At 40.0% G+C, this 16,553-nt stretch overlaps 1 protein-coding gene across 1 annotated transcript in view; it reads right to left on the bottom strand.

Moving 5' to 3' along the window:
* gbe1a (glucan (1,4-alpha-), branching enzyme 1a) overlaps positions 1–16,553 on the bottom strand; it is a 200,777-nt gene that overhangs the window by 23,755 nt on the left and 160,469 nt on the right. The window contains exons 11-12 of the mRNA XM_052115962.1: positions 6,252–6,362; positions 5,793–5,964 (exon numbers count right to left, since the gene is read on the bottom strand). Coding sequence (XP_051971922.1) covers positions 5,793–5,964; positions 6,252–6,362 — 283 coding nt within the window. The remainder of the gene's footprint in view (positions 1–5,792; positions 5,965–6,251; positions 6,363–16,553) is intronic.

Below are 16,553 nucleotides of genomic sequence, written 5' to 3'. Positions count from 1 at the left end.
TGGAAGACCAGTTGGCAGACCAGCTAAACCAGTCAAGCTGGTTTAAATTGGTTGAGCTGATCTTGCAGCCTGGTCTAGCTTTGTTCCCTGTTGAGACTGCTGGGTAAGATGCCTCAGCCAAAACAAAACTTTAAACATCTCCAAAGACTTAACTCACTTTTGCTGGTTTTAGAATGGTTTTGCGCACTTGACAGCTGGTCAGGCTGGAAGACCAGCAAAACCAGCCTTAAGTCAATTTAAGATAGTCTAGTTGGACTAACAGCCTTGTCAGGCTGGTCTGTTAGCTGGTTTTAGAGAAGTTTTGTGTACTTTTCAGCTGCCAGGGTTTAAGACCAGCTGGCCAACCAGCTATACCAGCCTAAGATAGTTTCAGATAATCTAGATATTCTACTACCCTGGTCGAGGCTGAACTGTTTGCAGGTTTTGGTCACAGTCTCGGTGAGTCGATCTGTCTCGTTCTGTTGTGTCTGTGTGTTTTCTCCCGATCCCTCATGTGTTTACAGGTTCCATGTGAGGACACGAGTGGCATTGCCTAGCAATGCCGATTCGCACCTCTTGTTCTGATGATAGTGACACCTGTGTCTCATTTTCCTTTTCCTATATAAGCTCCTCTCATGTTCTGTCCTGTGCCATAGTGTAGTCAGTAAATTCAGTCTTGCCTCTGTCTGTCTTGTTTTATGTTTGGCTGTTCTTTCAGTTAGTTCCTGTTATATTGCATTATTGGACTTTATTCACCAAATATCTCAACTCATTATCTCCCCACCATTATCACTCTGCCCAGGCAACCTTAGTCGCCACACTACTCTGCAGTCTGTGGTGGGTACTTACATCCTACCTGGATTTACTCTGTTTTGGACTTTACATAGTTTCTCTGCTGGATTTTCCTTGAACTGTTTAATAAACATTCATCACTGTTCCTCTGAGTTTGAGTCCATCTGTTCTCATCTGATGGTTTTAGAAGGGTCTTGTGCACTTGCCATCTGGTAAGGCTGGAAGACCAGCTTGCCAACCATTAAGTCTGAGGTGATTTAAAATATTCTAGTTGGTCTTCCAGTCTGGTCAGGTTGATCTGCTTGTTGCTTTTAGAACAATGATGTGCACTTTTGAGCTGGTTAGGCTGGAAGACTGGCTGGCCAAAGGTGGTATAAAATGGTCTGGCTGGTCAGTCCTGTTAGCTGGTTTTATGTTGTCTTTATGCACTTGTAAGCTGTAAAAGATGGGAGACCATCTAGAACATCTTAAACCAGCCAAGACCAGCAAACCAGCTTAGCCTGGTTTAAACTGATACAATCAGCAGGGGTAGAATCCGAACACACAACGAAACAAAAGTTTTAAATGAAATTGAATATTTCAGAGGCAGATCTTTGCACTAAACAATGTCATACTGGCCAATTTTATCTCATAATTTTATCTTGGTGGATGTATCAGACCCTGCCAATATCAATGTATAATCACATTAAATGGCTGAAACAGATCAATACGGCACCATTCACCGAAACTATTAGTCTATTTATGTACATGAAATAATTCTGATGGAATCAAGAGGATAAGCTTTCAATTGGACTGTGTCTTCAGTTTCATAAGTAATGCAGCTTGTTTTCAAGTCTAGCCACGTTTACTTCAATGATACAATAAAGTCAAGGCCCTTCTCTAAAACTAGTTTATTCAGGGGTTATCAAATTAAACGCTATAGTATGTTCCAATAGCAATGCTATAGTGAACCAGCAGGGACAGAACGGAATTTTCTTAAAACAAATGGACAATTGCCAGACCAGTAAACTTACTGTAACAACAGCTATTTTAAACAAACAGAATTGGGTAAAAGTGTGGTTTGTTCCAGGCCAACTCTGTTTCACTGCATGAAAAAAATGGCACCCCTTTCAAAATCAATTAAAGCCTCTTCAGGCACATTGCCTTCCTGAGTGATTCTCAGGCCTTGTCTGGCAGCCTCCGCACTGTCAGGCTAATGCTTCTCTGATCTCCTCCTGAAATTTCTATTAATCAGGACTGGTGTCTTCCTGCTTGCACTTCAACATACAGTACTGCAGTGAGAGCCTGATTTGTTCTTGTTTTTATTTAACCTCCTTTTAACTTGAAACTTACATTCTTTTTCTTCTTATTTCTCCCACGCAAACTTTGAAACCTTGGAAGTGACGATAGCGGATTAAATTGGTGGAGTATTAACTTTCCTGCCACGCTGAAAATGAAGAATGAGTCATTTACGAGAGAAAAATATTGTGTTTTTGTACGGTATATAAAACATAAGCACTCAGAGCAGATGTTTAACAAGACAATCTATGAGTGAAATTTGAAATGTTTCTTTTTTAACATTGATTAAGCCCTTCATGATTAACAGACACTGAGCTAAAAATCCCTTAGGTTGAAAGAGCATGTGCTACATGTCCAAATCAAGCAGAATATGTTAATAAGCAGCCTAAATAACAGCAACCAGCAATGATGTTCATAATAACAAACAACAAAGGCAGACAGGCGTGACGATTTTTGATCAGTTCTCCAGTTCCTTTGGAGAGCCAAAGTCAATGAGAGAGAACTACTAATCAGAGGAACACTGCTAACATCAATGTCCAATAGCACAATGATCTGGTGAGAAAGAGGGTAAAGAGGAGTTGATGTGCACCACAACGATCACGTGAGCGCATGGATCTAAATCTTCCAAGCCAAGAAGCAGCTCACAGTTCAAACAGCGTCCCCTGAAACCAGCTGGTGTATTTACATGTACATGTCAGCGTGTTGACTGGTGCAGAAGATGATTTAGCCGTGGCATGCTAATTAATGGCGTTAGTGGGGCGAGAGATCGATGTGTTTGTGTGAATGGATTTGAGCAAAACTGAGCATTGATTTGAGAAGGAGTGCAGTCTAGTCTTTCCCCTGCACAGCCAGGTCAAATTTACCACCAAGTGCTGCTTTTAGCAACTTGCACTATTTGATAATTCAGTTATTAAAAGATATGGTAAGGAGAATTTATTTTCTGCAACCAGCTTTTTACTCTGAAAGTAAAAAGACACATGAACGTCTTTTCAATCAGTTAGCTATTAGTACATTTGCTCATCTGTAATGTGACTAAAATGTTTTTGAGATGTTCATGACTTAGAAAGCATGTAAATCTGCTCTTTTTAAGATAATTCACAGAATATTTGAAGATGAATGGGTTTTTACTGGCTAAATACACCATTTGAAACTCACTAGAGAACAGAGAAATCAGTCTGGGATCAACTGCAAAAGAGACTTTTGCAAGAGCTATTTAATTTTGACAAATCTGCAATTAATATGTTGTCAATTTGTAGAATACAATATAATTGGAATGTACTCGCATTTATCAAACACCAGTGCTATAATGCTTGCAGTAAATTTGCAGTAGAACTCTTTTGCACGTTCTAATATGCACTGTAAAAATAATTCTTAATTAATATTTGTCTTTTTCCAGTTAAAAATATCTACATATCCTTAAAATAAGTTCCATTACTTAAGTAGCAAAGAAAAAGGGTACTTATATTCAGACAATATAATGTAATAAGTTTATATTTGTATTATTTTTAGTACATTTAGTTAAGAAAAAACAATGGGGTACAAAAGATAAATCTAAGATAAGATATTAATAGATAATTTAAATTAAAGATATACATAATTATGTATCATTTTTTTTGCAGGGTGAGTTTGATGCAGATTTGGTGGTAAGTTACTCAAAGAAAGTGATCCAATTTAAATTACCATGTACTTTTCTAAAATTGTACTTGCATTAGTGATTCATTTACAAAAATAAAAAATAACTAAAAACAAAATAATAAAAATAAAATTCACATAACCAGTTACTTTACTCTAAAGTTACTTTCTAAAACAGGCCTACATTTAATATATATATATATATATATATTTCTGCTCAACCAATTCCTTCTTGTTCAGTGTTGCACATGAGTCATACACACTTCTTCCATGGAATGACTCATTTAGGGGACACACCCCCTATAAGTGTCAAAGAAACACAAAACAGGAGAGTACATATAAATATAATTCATGTTTTAAATGTATTCTACATAATTAACATTATTTTAGAAATATGTGTAACCCAAGTAATGCAGATAGAAGAGATTAATTTAATTGAAATAAATAACTGTAATGTGATTAGAAGAATTTAAAATGTACTAGATTAGATTTTATTATGGAGAATGTTTATAACAAATGTAATAATTGATAGAACTCAACAAGCACTTCAGAACACCGTGTTCTTACTTGTCGCAAAGTGATGACAACAAAGATAGTTGCACTAGTACAATGCAGGATTTTCTTCCTGGATGAAGAAAGCTTTAGCCTTGACATGTCAGATTGATTCTTTTGCTCGAACAATTTGTTCTCGCTCAACACGGGCTAAACGACTCTCTCACCATCGATCCGATGGCACTGCTGTTTGCCGTCTGGCCTTGACTGTTTCAAGTCTCAGGCATATTTTCCTATTCTCTCGTTCTAATGTGCTCGGCTCTGCGGCTGAGAACTCGCATCTGTGTGCAATTACACCGAAGTGCCTTTACTTACTATTTGCAAGGTGCAGTGATGGTGACCTTTAGACATTTGATCATTTTTCAGTTTTCTGTCTCACAGACATGGATGAGTAGACAAAGTGAAATGCTTTTATGTGTTTGATAGAAGAGGAGTGCGTTTGTAATGAAAGACATCTTTACTCATCCAGACAGCAATCTTTTATCGCCTTGGGCCCGGCGTGGCCGAGAGAACTTTCTTCTCCTGGAGATGAGCCGGATGTGTTGTGTTGTATGTACACACTCAGCTTTCTTTGTCTTCTTTTTGCCCACTTGTCTGAGATGATTTTCCATTGATTTTAAAGAAATGTGAAAATATGGGTAAATAAATACCTAAAAAGTAGAAAGCCCGTAACTATCTCTATTTTTTATTGTAATTTCAACTGGACCCCAGTTCCACCCCCATCAATGAATTAAGCAATAAAGCATGAGAGGTCAGGCTATATTGTATAAATATATAGCTAGGATAGTGTTAGGCATGACCAATGACTATATTTACAACATAGCATGAGATAGCAAGTGGTTTATTGCTATTATAAAACTGCTATAACATCATACAAATACTGGAAACACTTTTTTATTAAAAGTATTTTTTAAAACAAAGTTCCATCCTTCCAGCAGTGATACACACAATAGCTAGCTAAACAGGTGTTTAGCATAGTTGCTACTATAGCAGCATCAAGGAACAACTAACTGTTTTATGTACTGTAAAATATATGTATATATATAATGAATAAAATAAACACGACAGAAAACGTGGGTGACTTAATGAGCTCATGCATGGGTACAGTAGTAGAAACAAACAAAAGAAAACGATAAAAATATATCAAACAACTGTAATAGCAATATTACTGTGGGCTCATTTTTTGGTCTACTTCCTCAAATATGGAGTATATCCTTGAACAAATGGGAGAGTTTAAGCTGATCATCTCTGCAGCATTTTACTGTGGTTTGATGGAATTCTGCTTACCTCTAAAGCGCTTAAACTATCCCTACACACCAAAAGTGGGAACTAACCCTTTAAAATCAACTCAGACTAATCCTCAGAGGAGGCTATCATCTGCTTATAATACTTCACTAAGGTTCTCACTTTCTCAATATGCCAAACAACCTCACAACATTATAGTGTAACCTAGTTTACGCCTGCCAAGAACACCACCAAACCCACTTTCTCTTACTCAGTGGAGGCACACAGCACTAAGTACTAAGTACCCAGCAAAACTGGTTTCCAAGGATACTTACACATGAAGTTGAGGTAGCCCTCCCCTCCCAGGCTGTGAGTGAGGAGACGGATGAGTTTATGGAGCTGGATGCCACGATCTATGACAGGTGTCATGGTAATGAGAGCGCTCATGTTGGTGTACATCTCCTTGTCCATCAGCCAGAAGGCCAGAGACTTGTCTCCAACCAATGCCTAGAAACAAGCATGAAGATGTGGCATGTGTAACTTATAACCTTGTATAACATTTATTTAAAAAAATGAATGGTGACCAGCACAACTATTGAAGCTAGGTTGATCAATATGGTCTATCTGGTGAAGCTAGTTGACCAAAGGAATCCTGCTGGTTAAGCTAGTTTAGAAGCCTTCAAAGGACACCAACAGATCAGCAATGCTGATCTTTTCAACAGGGATATGACGATGTTTTAAAAACTCATTAAATACAATTACATCCATGAACATTCAAAATTAACAATACCAACCTGGTCGTGGCTCTCAGTATATGTGATTGAGGCTTCCCCTCTCCTTCTGTTCGTCAGGGTGTTAACAATGGTCCCTAATTCCCAGTCCTCATCCCTAACTTCCTTCAGGATCTTTCAAGAAAAACCAAACAAGCAAAAATTATTTTTAAGTGTAAAGACTCAGGGCATGGTTATGGAAAACCTTGGAGATATAAGTGCATGAGTGCATAAGTGCATGTGGTGTTTCAAATATGCATAACTTGTTTTTCTCAGGAACTATAAATTTAAATAAATGATTTTGTTCAATCAAAATAAGCAATTACTTGTATGTTTATTTCAATTAACCACAACTAAACATTTTAAGTTCTGCAAACTTAATTCATATATTTAAATAACTTTCAAAATCATGAATATTCTTTGCATTAACTTATTTGTTTTAAGCCATGTTATCTTGATAATTAAATTATAATTAAACTATATAATTTTAGGTGACTAGAAATGTGCTAGTTGTTTTACTTAAATATGTTTTGCCTATAAGTTTCCTTAAATGTGAAAATTTTGAAACAAAATGTATAGTAAAAATAATAATTAATAAAACAGCATGCAGCAAGCATATTTTGAATATAAAAGACAAAGTACAATTATCATCAAAAGATGAGGCACAACACTGAAATTTTATTTTTTTAAATCAACACATTTGACAGGATAAAATGTCTACAGCTGCATTAGTGTTGCAAATCCTTAAACGTTAAAACCTTATAAAGCCAACTGTGTTTAAAACTCTTTTGGGTCACTCAGATCCAATGCATAGATCAGTCCAAATGTAAAAAAAAAAAAAGAAAAAAAGATTCATCTGAAAGCCTTGGCAGGTGGATGATGACTTCACTTTCAAGAACAGAATTTCTGGCCAGTTTGTTGTAAACTGCAGCATCTGTGAGTTATCTGACCGCTGTTAACAGGGCAACTGGTAAAAATTAAGGAAACATTTATTCAAATCTGTTACAAAATAAACACCTGCTTAAAAGAATAATTCACACAAAAATTAGATCATAATTTACTCACTCGTTCCAGACCTGTATGTCTTTATTTCTTCCATGGAAGTCAAAATCTTTTTTAAAGGGATAGTTTCCCCCAAACTGAAATTTCTCTCATCATTTACTCAACTTCAAGCCATCCCAGATGTGTATGAATTTCTTTCTTCTGCAAAACACAAATGGAGATTTTTAGAAGAATATTTCAGCTCTGTAGGTCCATACAATGCAAGTGAATCATGATCAGATTTTGAAGCACCAAAAACCACATAAAGGCAGCATGCAAGTAATCTATAAGACTGCAGTAGTTAAATCTATGACTTTAGATAAAAAAAAAAATTAAATAAATTTTTTACTGTAAATCACCACTTTCACTTTCAGAAGTGAAACTGAAACTTAACAGGCTCTCAGACATGCACCTGACAGTGGAATGGAAATACAGATACCCGATATATTGTTCATCCCATGTAACTAATGACAATTTTCATTTTTGGGTGAAATATTCCTTTAAGTTTCAAAACTGAATGATTTAGAAATGTGATTAAAGTAATTTACCCCGCATATTTTGAAAACTTATGAGGTGTCTTCTCTCAGCAGCACATGAAGTACACAAAGCACAGTAGTTCGACTTGTATGGAACTATGTTGATCCTGAAAGTAAATTTTTAATCTAGTGTTAAATATTGAACGTGTAATTCAGCCTAAACATTATGAATTATCGAAAACCCTTCAGTTCCCAAACAAATTCATAGATTTTCTAGGAAAGTCATACACACCTGGAATGGCTTAAAGGCAAGTAAATCATGAGAGGATTTTCATTTTTGGTTGAACTAGGCCTTTAAAGGTACATGTTTACCCAAAAATGAATCATTTACTCACACTCATCCCATTCCAGATGTGTATGACTTTATTTCTTCAAGAGAACACAAACAAAGATAATCTCAGCTCTGTAGGTCCATACAATGCAAGTGAATGTGACAAGGACTTTAAAGCTCCAAAGGTATAGTTCACCCAAAAAGGAAAATTCATATTGTTTACTCACCCTCATGCTATCCCAGATGTATGACTTTCTGTCTTCTGCAGAATACACTTTAAGATTTTTGAAGAATATCTCAGCTCTGTAGGTGCATACAATGCAAGTGAATAGTGACCAGAACTTAAGCTCAAAAGCACATAAAGGCATCATACTGTATAATTAATCCCCAAGACTCCAATGGTTAAATCTGTATCTTCTGAAGTGATCCAGTTGGTTTTAGGAAGCCAAAATAAAAAATGTATCTCTATAAATCTTGACAACAATCTCATTGGCGATCATGATTTCAAGCCTGATTACACTTCTTATAGTGCAATCTAGCACTCTGCAAATGCATTAAACACCAGGAAGCATAATCAAGCTTGAAATCATGATCATGCTAAGAGATTGCAGTGGCAAGATGTACAGTGAAAAGTTTTTTTTATTTTTTATCTGTTCTCACCCAAAACCAACAGCATCACCTCAGAAGACATTGATTAAACTACTGTCAACATATTCTCCTCAATACAACTGCTATATATATATATATATACACATATATATTTCATATACTCCCACTTATTGTATTGTATTGTATATTCTGTTCTATATTCTGCATTGTATATAATTATTGTGTTGTGTAAGTATGTGTACATCTGATTTGTAAATTGTTTTGTGTAAGTATGTGTACATTTGATATGTAAATTGTTTTGTGTAAGTATGTTGTTTATTGTAATTGGTATATGTCTCGTCACTGTCATGACTGCTATGTTGCTCGGAACTGCACACAAGAATTTCACCTACTGTTGCACTTGTGTACATGGTAGTGTGACAATAAAGTGATTTGATTTGATTTGATTTAGAGTCTTACGGATTACTTTTATCATTCATCATTTACTTGCATTGAATGGACCAACAGAGGTGAGATATTCTTCCAAAATTATTTGTGTTCTGCCGAAAAAATAAAGTACTAAACCTAACCATTAGAAATTTGAACCGTTATACACCCTAGTACCCATACACGTGCATTGTATGGACTTTTAGAGCTAAAATATTCTTCTAAATATTTTGTGTTCAGCAGAAGAAAGAAAGTCATAAACTGGGATGGCATGAGGGTGAATAAATGATGAGAGGATTTTTTATTTTTGAGTGCAATATCCCTTTAATTTTGGGACAGGCTTATGTAGAATTATTCTACATAAAGTCAAGGCAATGTCTGTTGAACCACAGAAAAATATTAAACAACTAAGACCATAATACCTTTAAGTAATGAATCAAGAGAATCTCAGCAAGTTCATCAGAATTATTTTCCATCTTCAATGCCTTCTGACGATATAAATTCATCAGCGAAGACTATGCTGATTAAGTTCTGCATACGTGTTTGGTCGATTCTGGTTTATAAAACGCTACAACTAAGCAAACACAAAAAAGAGAGATAATAAATGCTAGTTATATTCACAATGGAATGAAAACACAGTCCTATGTCATTCCTAAAATGTATCAAACTTGTGCATGTACACAACAGTTTTACCTGGACATTTGTATTTCTCTTCAACTTGCTTGGTGGTCAAACAATATCCAAGTCATGAAAACCAGGTGGGAAACCAATTAATTCCAATGTTGCCCATTTAAACAAAAAAATATATGGTTAATTTACAGTAAACACACACAAGTACATGCACATAAACATATTTATTAAGGCCCGTATACACATGCAGCGACTTTATCCCTTAATGTCGCTAGTCTCTTTCCTGTGAAGTCACCAGTTGGCGTTCCTACTGCTGTCACTCTAACGTTATTGATGACAGGGGTGTAAAAAATAATCAGAAATTATACTTAAGTGAAAGTGTGGATACTTAATGAACATTTTACTCACCTAAAGGTTCACGTATCTAGCCAAAAACATACTTGAGTGAAAGTAAAAAAAGTATTCACATTAAATTGTACTTAAGTATAGTGTCATCTTTCAATAACTGGTTTAGGGTAGGGAGGTCAGTTTTGTTGATTTAAATCTCGATAAAACATTAACCATTAAAACTTGCTAACTTGCATTAAAACGGAACTACCCTGAGATGTGCAATGAAACATAATTTTATTTTGCAACAATGTTGCCACAGTCACACAATGTTCATTGCATGGGAGGAGGCATGCACAAATTGCGATGTCAGAGCACCCAACCCCTTGAGACATAGAGAAAAATCTAACAATTTCAAAATAAGCATTATGGAAAGTTAGTAATGTTGTTGGTTTTGTGAATTGTTTTCTGAATTTAGCTGCCAAACCTTGCAGTTGAGCAGATGGATAAATTCAATAAAATTCATAATTAGTATTTGCTCAGATTCCATTATTTTTATTATAATTATTATTTTTAGCATTATCATTGCTGGTTTTATAGTTATTATAATGATTAATAATTGTCCCTAAAAATGCACATTCTGCAGGGGAGAGTGTTCATATATGAACTACAGCAATGCTCAATGCATCATAAAATTAATAAGACGAACAAACTATCAAATGTACGAATCAAACTTAGACTGCCGACCATTTCTTTTCCACGCATAATTTTTTCCATTATATCCATCTACAGACGAAACGTATAGAACAGTGAAATTGTTCACAGAACCTCTGTCTTGCCTGCACTCGACTCAATGGAGACGGATGGCGTGAGCTCCACTGACAACGTCTTCACTCCTATTGGTTGTCACTTCCGAAAGCCGCTCTCATTTGCATCAAGTTTAACTTTGTTGTGTCGCTCTCCTTGCCTACATCTAGTGGCCAAAGGTCGCTGTCACTCGTGTCACCGGAAGACGACAGCTCTCATTCACAATGAATGAGATGAGGTCGCTTTGCCGCTGCATATGGGTACAGGGCTTTACCTACCTTGGAAACTTGTACCATGTGAACAAGTCCAAACCAATCCACTGAGATCTCAATATTCTTAAGAATGGGGAGAAAAACAAACAGTCCAGCAGTTAAATTACACAACAGCAATCTTAACAAAATGTAATTAAATCTAAGGACCCACAGGCTAAAGCTGCGTTCACACTGCCAGCTACTTTGCTGCTGCATGTCGCCAGTGGCTGGTGGTTAGGTTGCTAGTGGTGTGTATGGAGAGTAGACTTTCCTCCATCTTTCCATCACTGCAGGAGCTGAGAGAGAGAAGGATCACATGAGCTCTACCATCTTCTCTCATATTGGCTGTCGTTCCTGAAAGTCGCTCTTCATTTGAATAAAGTTAAAAATTTCTCAACTTTGTGGCATTGCTGGAAATGCCCACATCCGTTCGCCAAAAGTTGCCAGCTCTCATTGAAAATGAATGAGATGAGGTCGTTTTGTCGCTGCGTGTCGCTGGCAGTTTCGCAGTTTTGCTCCACTCAACAAAAATTCCTAAATAATGAAATGCATGTAAAATTGCATTGTATCTCTGTGGATCCTCAGAGGAGCTGCATACTGCATCGATTAAAATACTATCCTGTAGATGGACAAAAATGCAGTTTAAATAACTGTTATTCTTTTTTATTCTACATACCCTAAAATATAATATTTAAACTGAAGTCAAATTATTAAGTTAGTTCAATAACCTAAACCAGTAACTTGCTGTTTGTCTCCTTCCAACATTAAGTACTGTTCCCTTTACAAAAAGCTTCACTAAGATGTTGCGCTGCTAAGCGCTACGGGGAACAGCTTTAGCTGTGAGCCGAGCTGAATAATGTGTGGAACACGTCAATGAACATTGACCGGAATTTATAGCCTCGGCTGATGTAATCATTAGATGCACCTGAGGCCAGGCTATGAATGGATACGTCACCAGGTGTCGTCAGAAACTCTTTTTTCAGAGCGATTCTGTTTCTGTGTGTTTCACACACCCTGTCAAAACTTTTTTTCCTCTGTTAGGAGATAGAATCAGTTAGGCAGTGTGCAGTGAACGTTGTTCTATTTTTCTCTTCTGTTTAGAAAATATTATATATATATATTTCTAAAAAAAAAAAAGAAAGAGAGAATGACTGAAAGCCGCAAACGGTGCGTGTTCCCCTCTTCTCGCTCTATAGCTGAAGACGGCACACATCAGTTTTTGCTGTTTGTTTGGGGGTGAGAGCACGCTGCTCTCGCGTTGCAGCAGGGCGGGTGCGAGCACTGCGATTTGCTTTAAAAGGCAGAGTGCGTCGTGCTCACCTCGCTTGATTCCGGGAGTCAGCACTCACGAAAAGATTGTTCGTGGGGCTCGTGCATGGATTTGGCTGAGGAGCAAGAGACGGGTTGACCCCTTTCTCTCACTCTCTCCCCAAACCCAGCTGGTCCTTCACATGATCTCGAAGCGTGTTCCGACGCTTCTTCGGATCATGAGGTGGATCGCGACTCTCTTCCCGCCTCCGAGCTTTCCGTCCGCGATAAAAAATCTACGGAGGAATTGCTCGATGTTGTTACTCATGCGGTTGCCAGATTGGACTGGCCACGCGAAAAAGAGACCCCCAAACGCTCCAAATCAGGGGATAGATTTTATCTTCCAGTCTAAGAAAGGGAACGCCTCATGGGTCCCTTCCCTTTCTTTGATAACCTCCATGAAGAGCTTTTTCGCTCATGGAGAGCCCCTAAAAAAATAAAAATAAAATAAATATATATATATATATATATATATATATATATATATATATGTATATAAAAATATATATATATATTTTCTTCCGTGTTCACATACCCTCGACGTCATTATTTTCGACTATCGTGGGTGCTGAGGCACGGGGGTATTCAGTGATGCCGCCGGTCGAAGAGACGCTTGCGGGCTATCTCTCACCGGGTTCGGCATCGTCACTTAAGAAGCCCTCTCTCCCCTCAAAGCCTTGTAGGACAACCTCCACTTTAGTGGGAGGGGCTTATCAACAGCAGGTCAGGCTGGTGCTGCTCTGCACACTATGCTGTTTTTCAGGCGTACCAGGCTGACCTCCTGGACAACCTGAGTGTGGGTTCTGCGCTTGATGAGCAAGCCTCAGACCCACCTCGGTCCTGACTGAAGGGAGGCTCAAAAGCAAAGCGTGGCGAGTCGTGCTCCTCCTCCCAGGGATTGGGGACAGTCTCGCCGCCCTCGCCAGCCCCCCAAGCAAGACCTCAGGACTAAAAATTCTAGTAAGAGAAAACCCTGACGGTCTTGCGCCTAGATTAGGGGGTAGCTCCCCTCGGGACGGGCCGCGTGCTTCACTTCACCCCTCCCGGTACCCCCTCGAAGCCCCTCCATTCCCGCCACCTCTTGGTGATTCGGGTTGCAGAGGCTTCCGTCAAAATTGGGTGTTTTCGCTGTTCCTGCATTTTATTCAGGACGCAAAACACCCGACAACCCCTCAACAGGAAGTGTTAAAATATAATACCCATCTCAGAGATCCTGGCAGCGTGGAAACTTCTGCCAGATATATTCTTTTCTGTGGGTCTTATAAGGGTGTCAGGATTTAATTCTCTCACCACTTTTCCGTGTTTCAACGGCGTGTTCGCACTACCGTAAACCGGATTTCTTTTTTTTTGTAAAAAAAAAACAAAACAAAAACTCAGTCTCCTGGTTAAAGGGGCAATGGTATGTGTTCCCCTTCCAGAGAGAGAGTTAGGTTATTACACTAAATACTTCCCGTTTCCCATGGAGGGTGAGGGGTGGCGTCTGGCTTAGATCTTAAAGCTTGAACTACCTGTGGGTGTTCAAGTCCAAGATGATGCCTGTCAAGACGGTCGTGTCTCAAGCCCTACAACTCGTTTGGCTGGTCACCATCGATCTTATGACGCACTTCTATACTTCATTTAGAAGTTTTGCCACAACATGGAAAGTTCCTGAGGTTCACTTCCGGGGGCGAAGTCTTCCAGGGTCAGGTTCTTTCACTCAGCCTAGCCCTTTTTACCCGCACATTCACAATGCATGATGTAGCGCTGGCTCCTTGCGACTCCGGAGCATCTGCATTCTGAATTACGTAGACGACTGGCTGATCCTAGCGCAGTTCCAGGAACTGGCAGTTCAGCACAGGGACATCGTCTTAGCTCATCTGTTTCTCTGGGGTTGAGGCTCAACGGCAAGAAAAGCGTCCTCTATCCCACTCAGAACACTGTCTATCGGGGCATCGTATGGAGTTCAATCGCAATGCGGGCACAACTGTCTCCTGCTAGGATTGAGTCCATTCAGATCACCCTGAGCAAAGTCAGGCTAGGTTAAGGTTGCACTGTTATCAGTATCAACAATTTCCAGGTCTCAGGGCGAACGCGTCCACGGTGATCCCTCTGGACCTTCTGCTCATGAGACCGTTTATGTTGTGGCCAAAAGCCAGGGGATTTCTTCCAAGGGCCAAAACCCCTGGGCTAAATAGGGTTACGCGCCTCAGGCTTCTTTCCCTTTCTATGTGGTTCAGACCCCGGTTTTCTGCCTTGGGTCCCACTCTAGGTGCGTCTTGATGTCGCAGACTGCTAATGACAGACGCCTCCCTGACGGGCGGGGTAGCGGCCTTAAGTGGTCGTCCAGCTTAAGGGGATAGGAGGGTCGTCAGCTCGGTTGTCACAGTCACTGTCTTGGGTTGATGGCTGTATTTCTGGCCCTGAAATACCTCCTCCTGAGGCTGCCATGTCTTGGTGCGGGTGGACAATACAGCGGTAGCCTCTTACATAAATCTTCAAGGAGACCCACGTTCTTGTCAGCTGTATTTCTGACACGTCGGATTCTCCTTAGGGTCCAGGGTAAGCTCCTGTCACTCAGGTCAGTTATATCCCTGGATGCCCGTATACGGGAGCAGATTTACGGTCCAGACAGGAAATACCAACGGGGGAGTTAAGAACTCCACCCTAAGGTAGTAGCTGCCCAGAGTTCGCCAGCAAGGGTTTTTGCCTCTTTCTGATAGCACCGCGCTGGCCGAACAGGGCTTGGTTCTCGGAGCTAATCTCTTCCCTCGACGACTCGCCTTGGGCGATTCCGAACAGGAAGGATCTTCTATCTCAGGCACAGGGCAATATTTCATCCCTGCCCCCGAATTGTGGAATCTTTCATGTTTGGCCCCTAAGGGTACCAACTGAGGGACACAGGGCTTTCTCCTGAGGTTATCGAGACCTTTTTAAATGCCAGGCTTTTTCCACTTGGAACAAGTTTGGGTGAGATCTTAGGGCAGAAGAGGACCTCTTTGCCTCTATGGATAGCGCAATGTCTCCTCTACTTCTCCCTGAAATCACCCAGCCCCCTTGGGTCTGGACGTTAAGACACATACATGACCCAGAATGCGTCTGTATGTATTTCTTTCCCCGGTTTCTCTGCTCCCGGGAGTCTTGGCGATGTTCACCAGCAAGGGTCTTGCCTCCTATTAATGGCGCCGCGCTGGCCGAACAGGATATGTTTCTCGGAGCTAATTCCTCTCCTCGACGGCTCGCCTTGGGCGATTCCGAACAGGGAGGACCTTCTCATCCTTGGCCCGAATTGTGAAACCTTTCATGTCTGGCCCCTAAGGGTACCAAATGAGGTTCACAGGGTTTTCTCTTGAGATTATCGAGACCATTTCAAGTGCTAGGGCTCCCTCCACTTGGAACTGATCTGAGTAGATTTTACAGGGCAGAAGGGGACCTCTTCGCCTCTTTTGATAGCGCGATGTCTCCTCTACTTCTCCCCGAGTCGCCCAGTCCCCCCTTCCCCCTTGGGAGGGGCTGAACGTAGTAATGCAAATGCGCCTGCATACGTTTCCTTCTACTAAAGTTCTTATTACAGAACCAGCTAACTGCCAGTTTGTTTCAGTTCTGGATTTTCTGTAGAAAGAACTGTCAGCGGGCACTTGCCTCGCCACTGCCAGGTTCTGTGTGGCCACTGCTGTTTGCCACGGCTTGGTGGGCGGGGTGTCCTCAAAGAGGCATCCTCATTATTGCCCGGGCCTACGAGGCGCGCGGTTAAGATTCGCCAGTAGGTTTCAAGGAGCACTCTACCAGAGGGCTCTCCTCCTCTAAAACCTTGGCTTGAGGTCTCCCTCTGCAGCAAGTTTGTGATGCGGCAGGTTGTCTTCTCCGCACACATTCATTAGATTTTTATAGTTTGGATGTTCTGCACTCCGGGCTCTTATGCCCTTGAGTCGACATCTCAGCTCATACCTGAACAAGTTTGTGATGCGGCAGGCTGGTCCTCTCCGCTCACATTCATCAGTTTTTATGACAAGTTTGTGGTGCGATAGGGTTCTCTTCGCACACATTCATTGAACTTTATGGGTTTGATGCTTTGCTACTCCGGGCTCTTATGCCCTTGTGTCGACATCTCAGCTCATGCCTGAACAAGTTTGTGATGCGGCAG

This window comes from Xyrauchen texanus, chromosome 43, assembly GCF_025860055.1.
Source record: "Xyrauchen texanus isolate HMW12.3.18 chromosome 43, RBS_HiC_50CHRs, whole genome shotgun sequence".
In the NCBI taxonomy this organism is placed as follows: Eukaryota; Metazoa; Chordata; class Actinopteri; order Cypriniformes; family Catostomidae; genus Xyrauchen; species Xyrauchen texanus.
The sequence above is the reverse complement of the archived record's forward strand: the minus strand, read 5'-3'. Positions and strand labels throughout refer to the sequence as shown.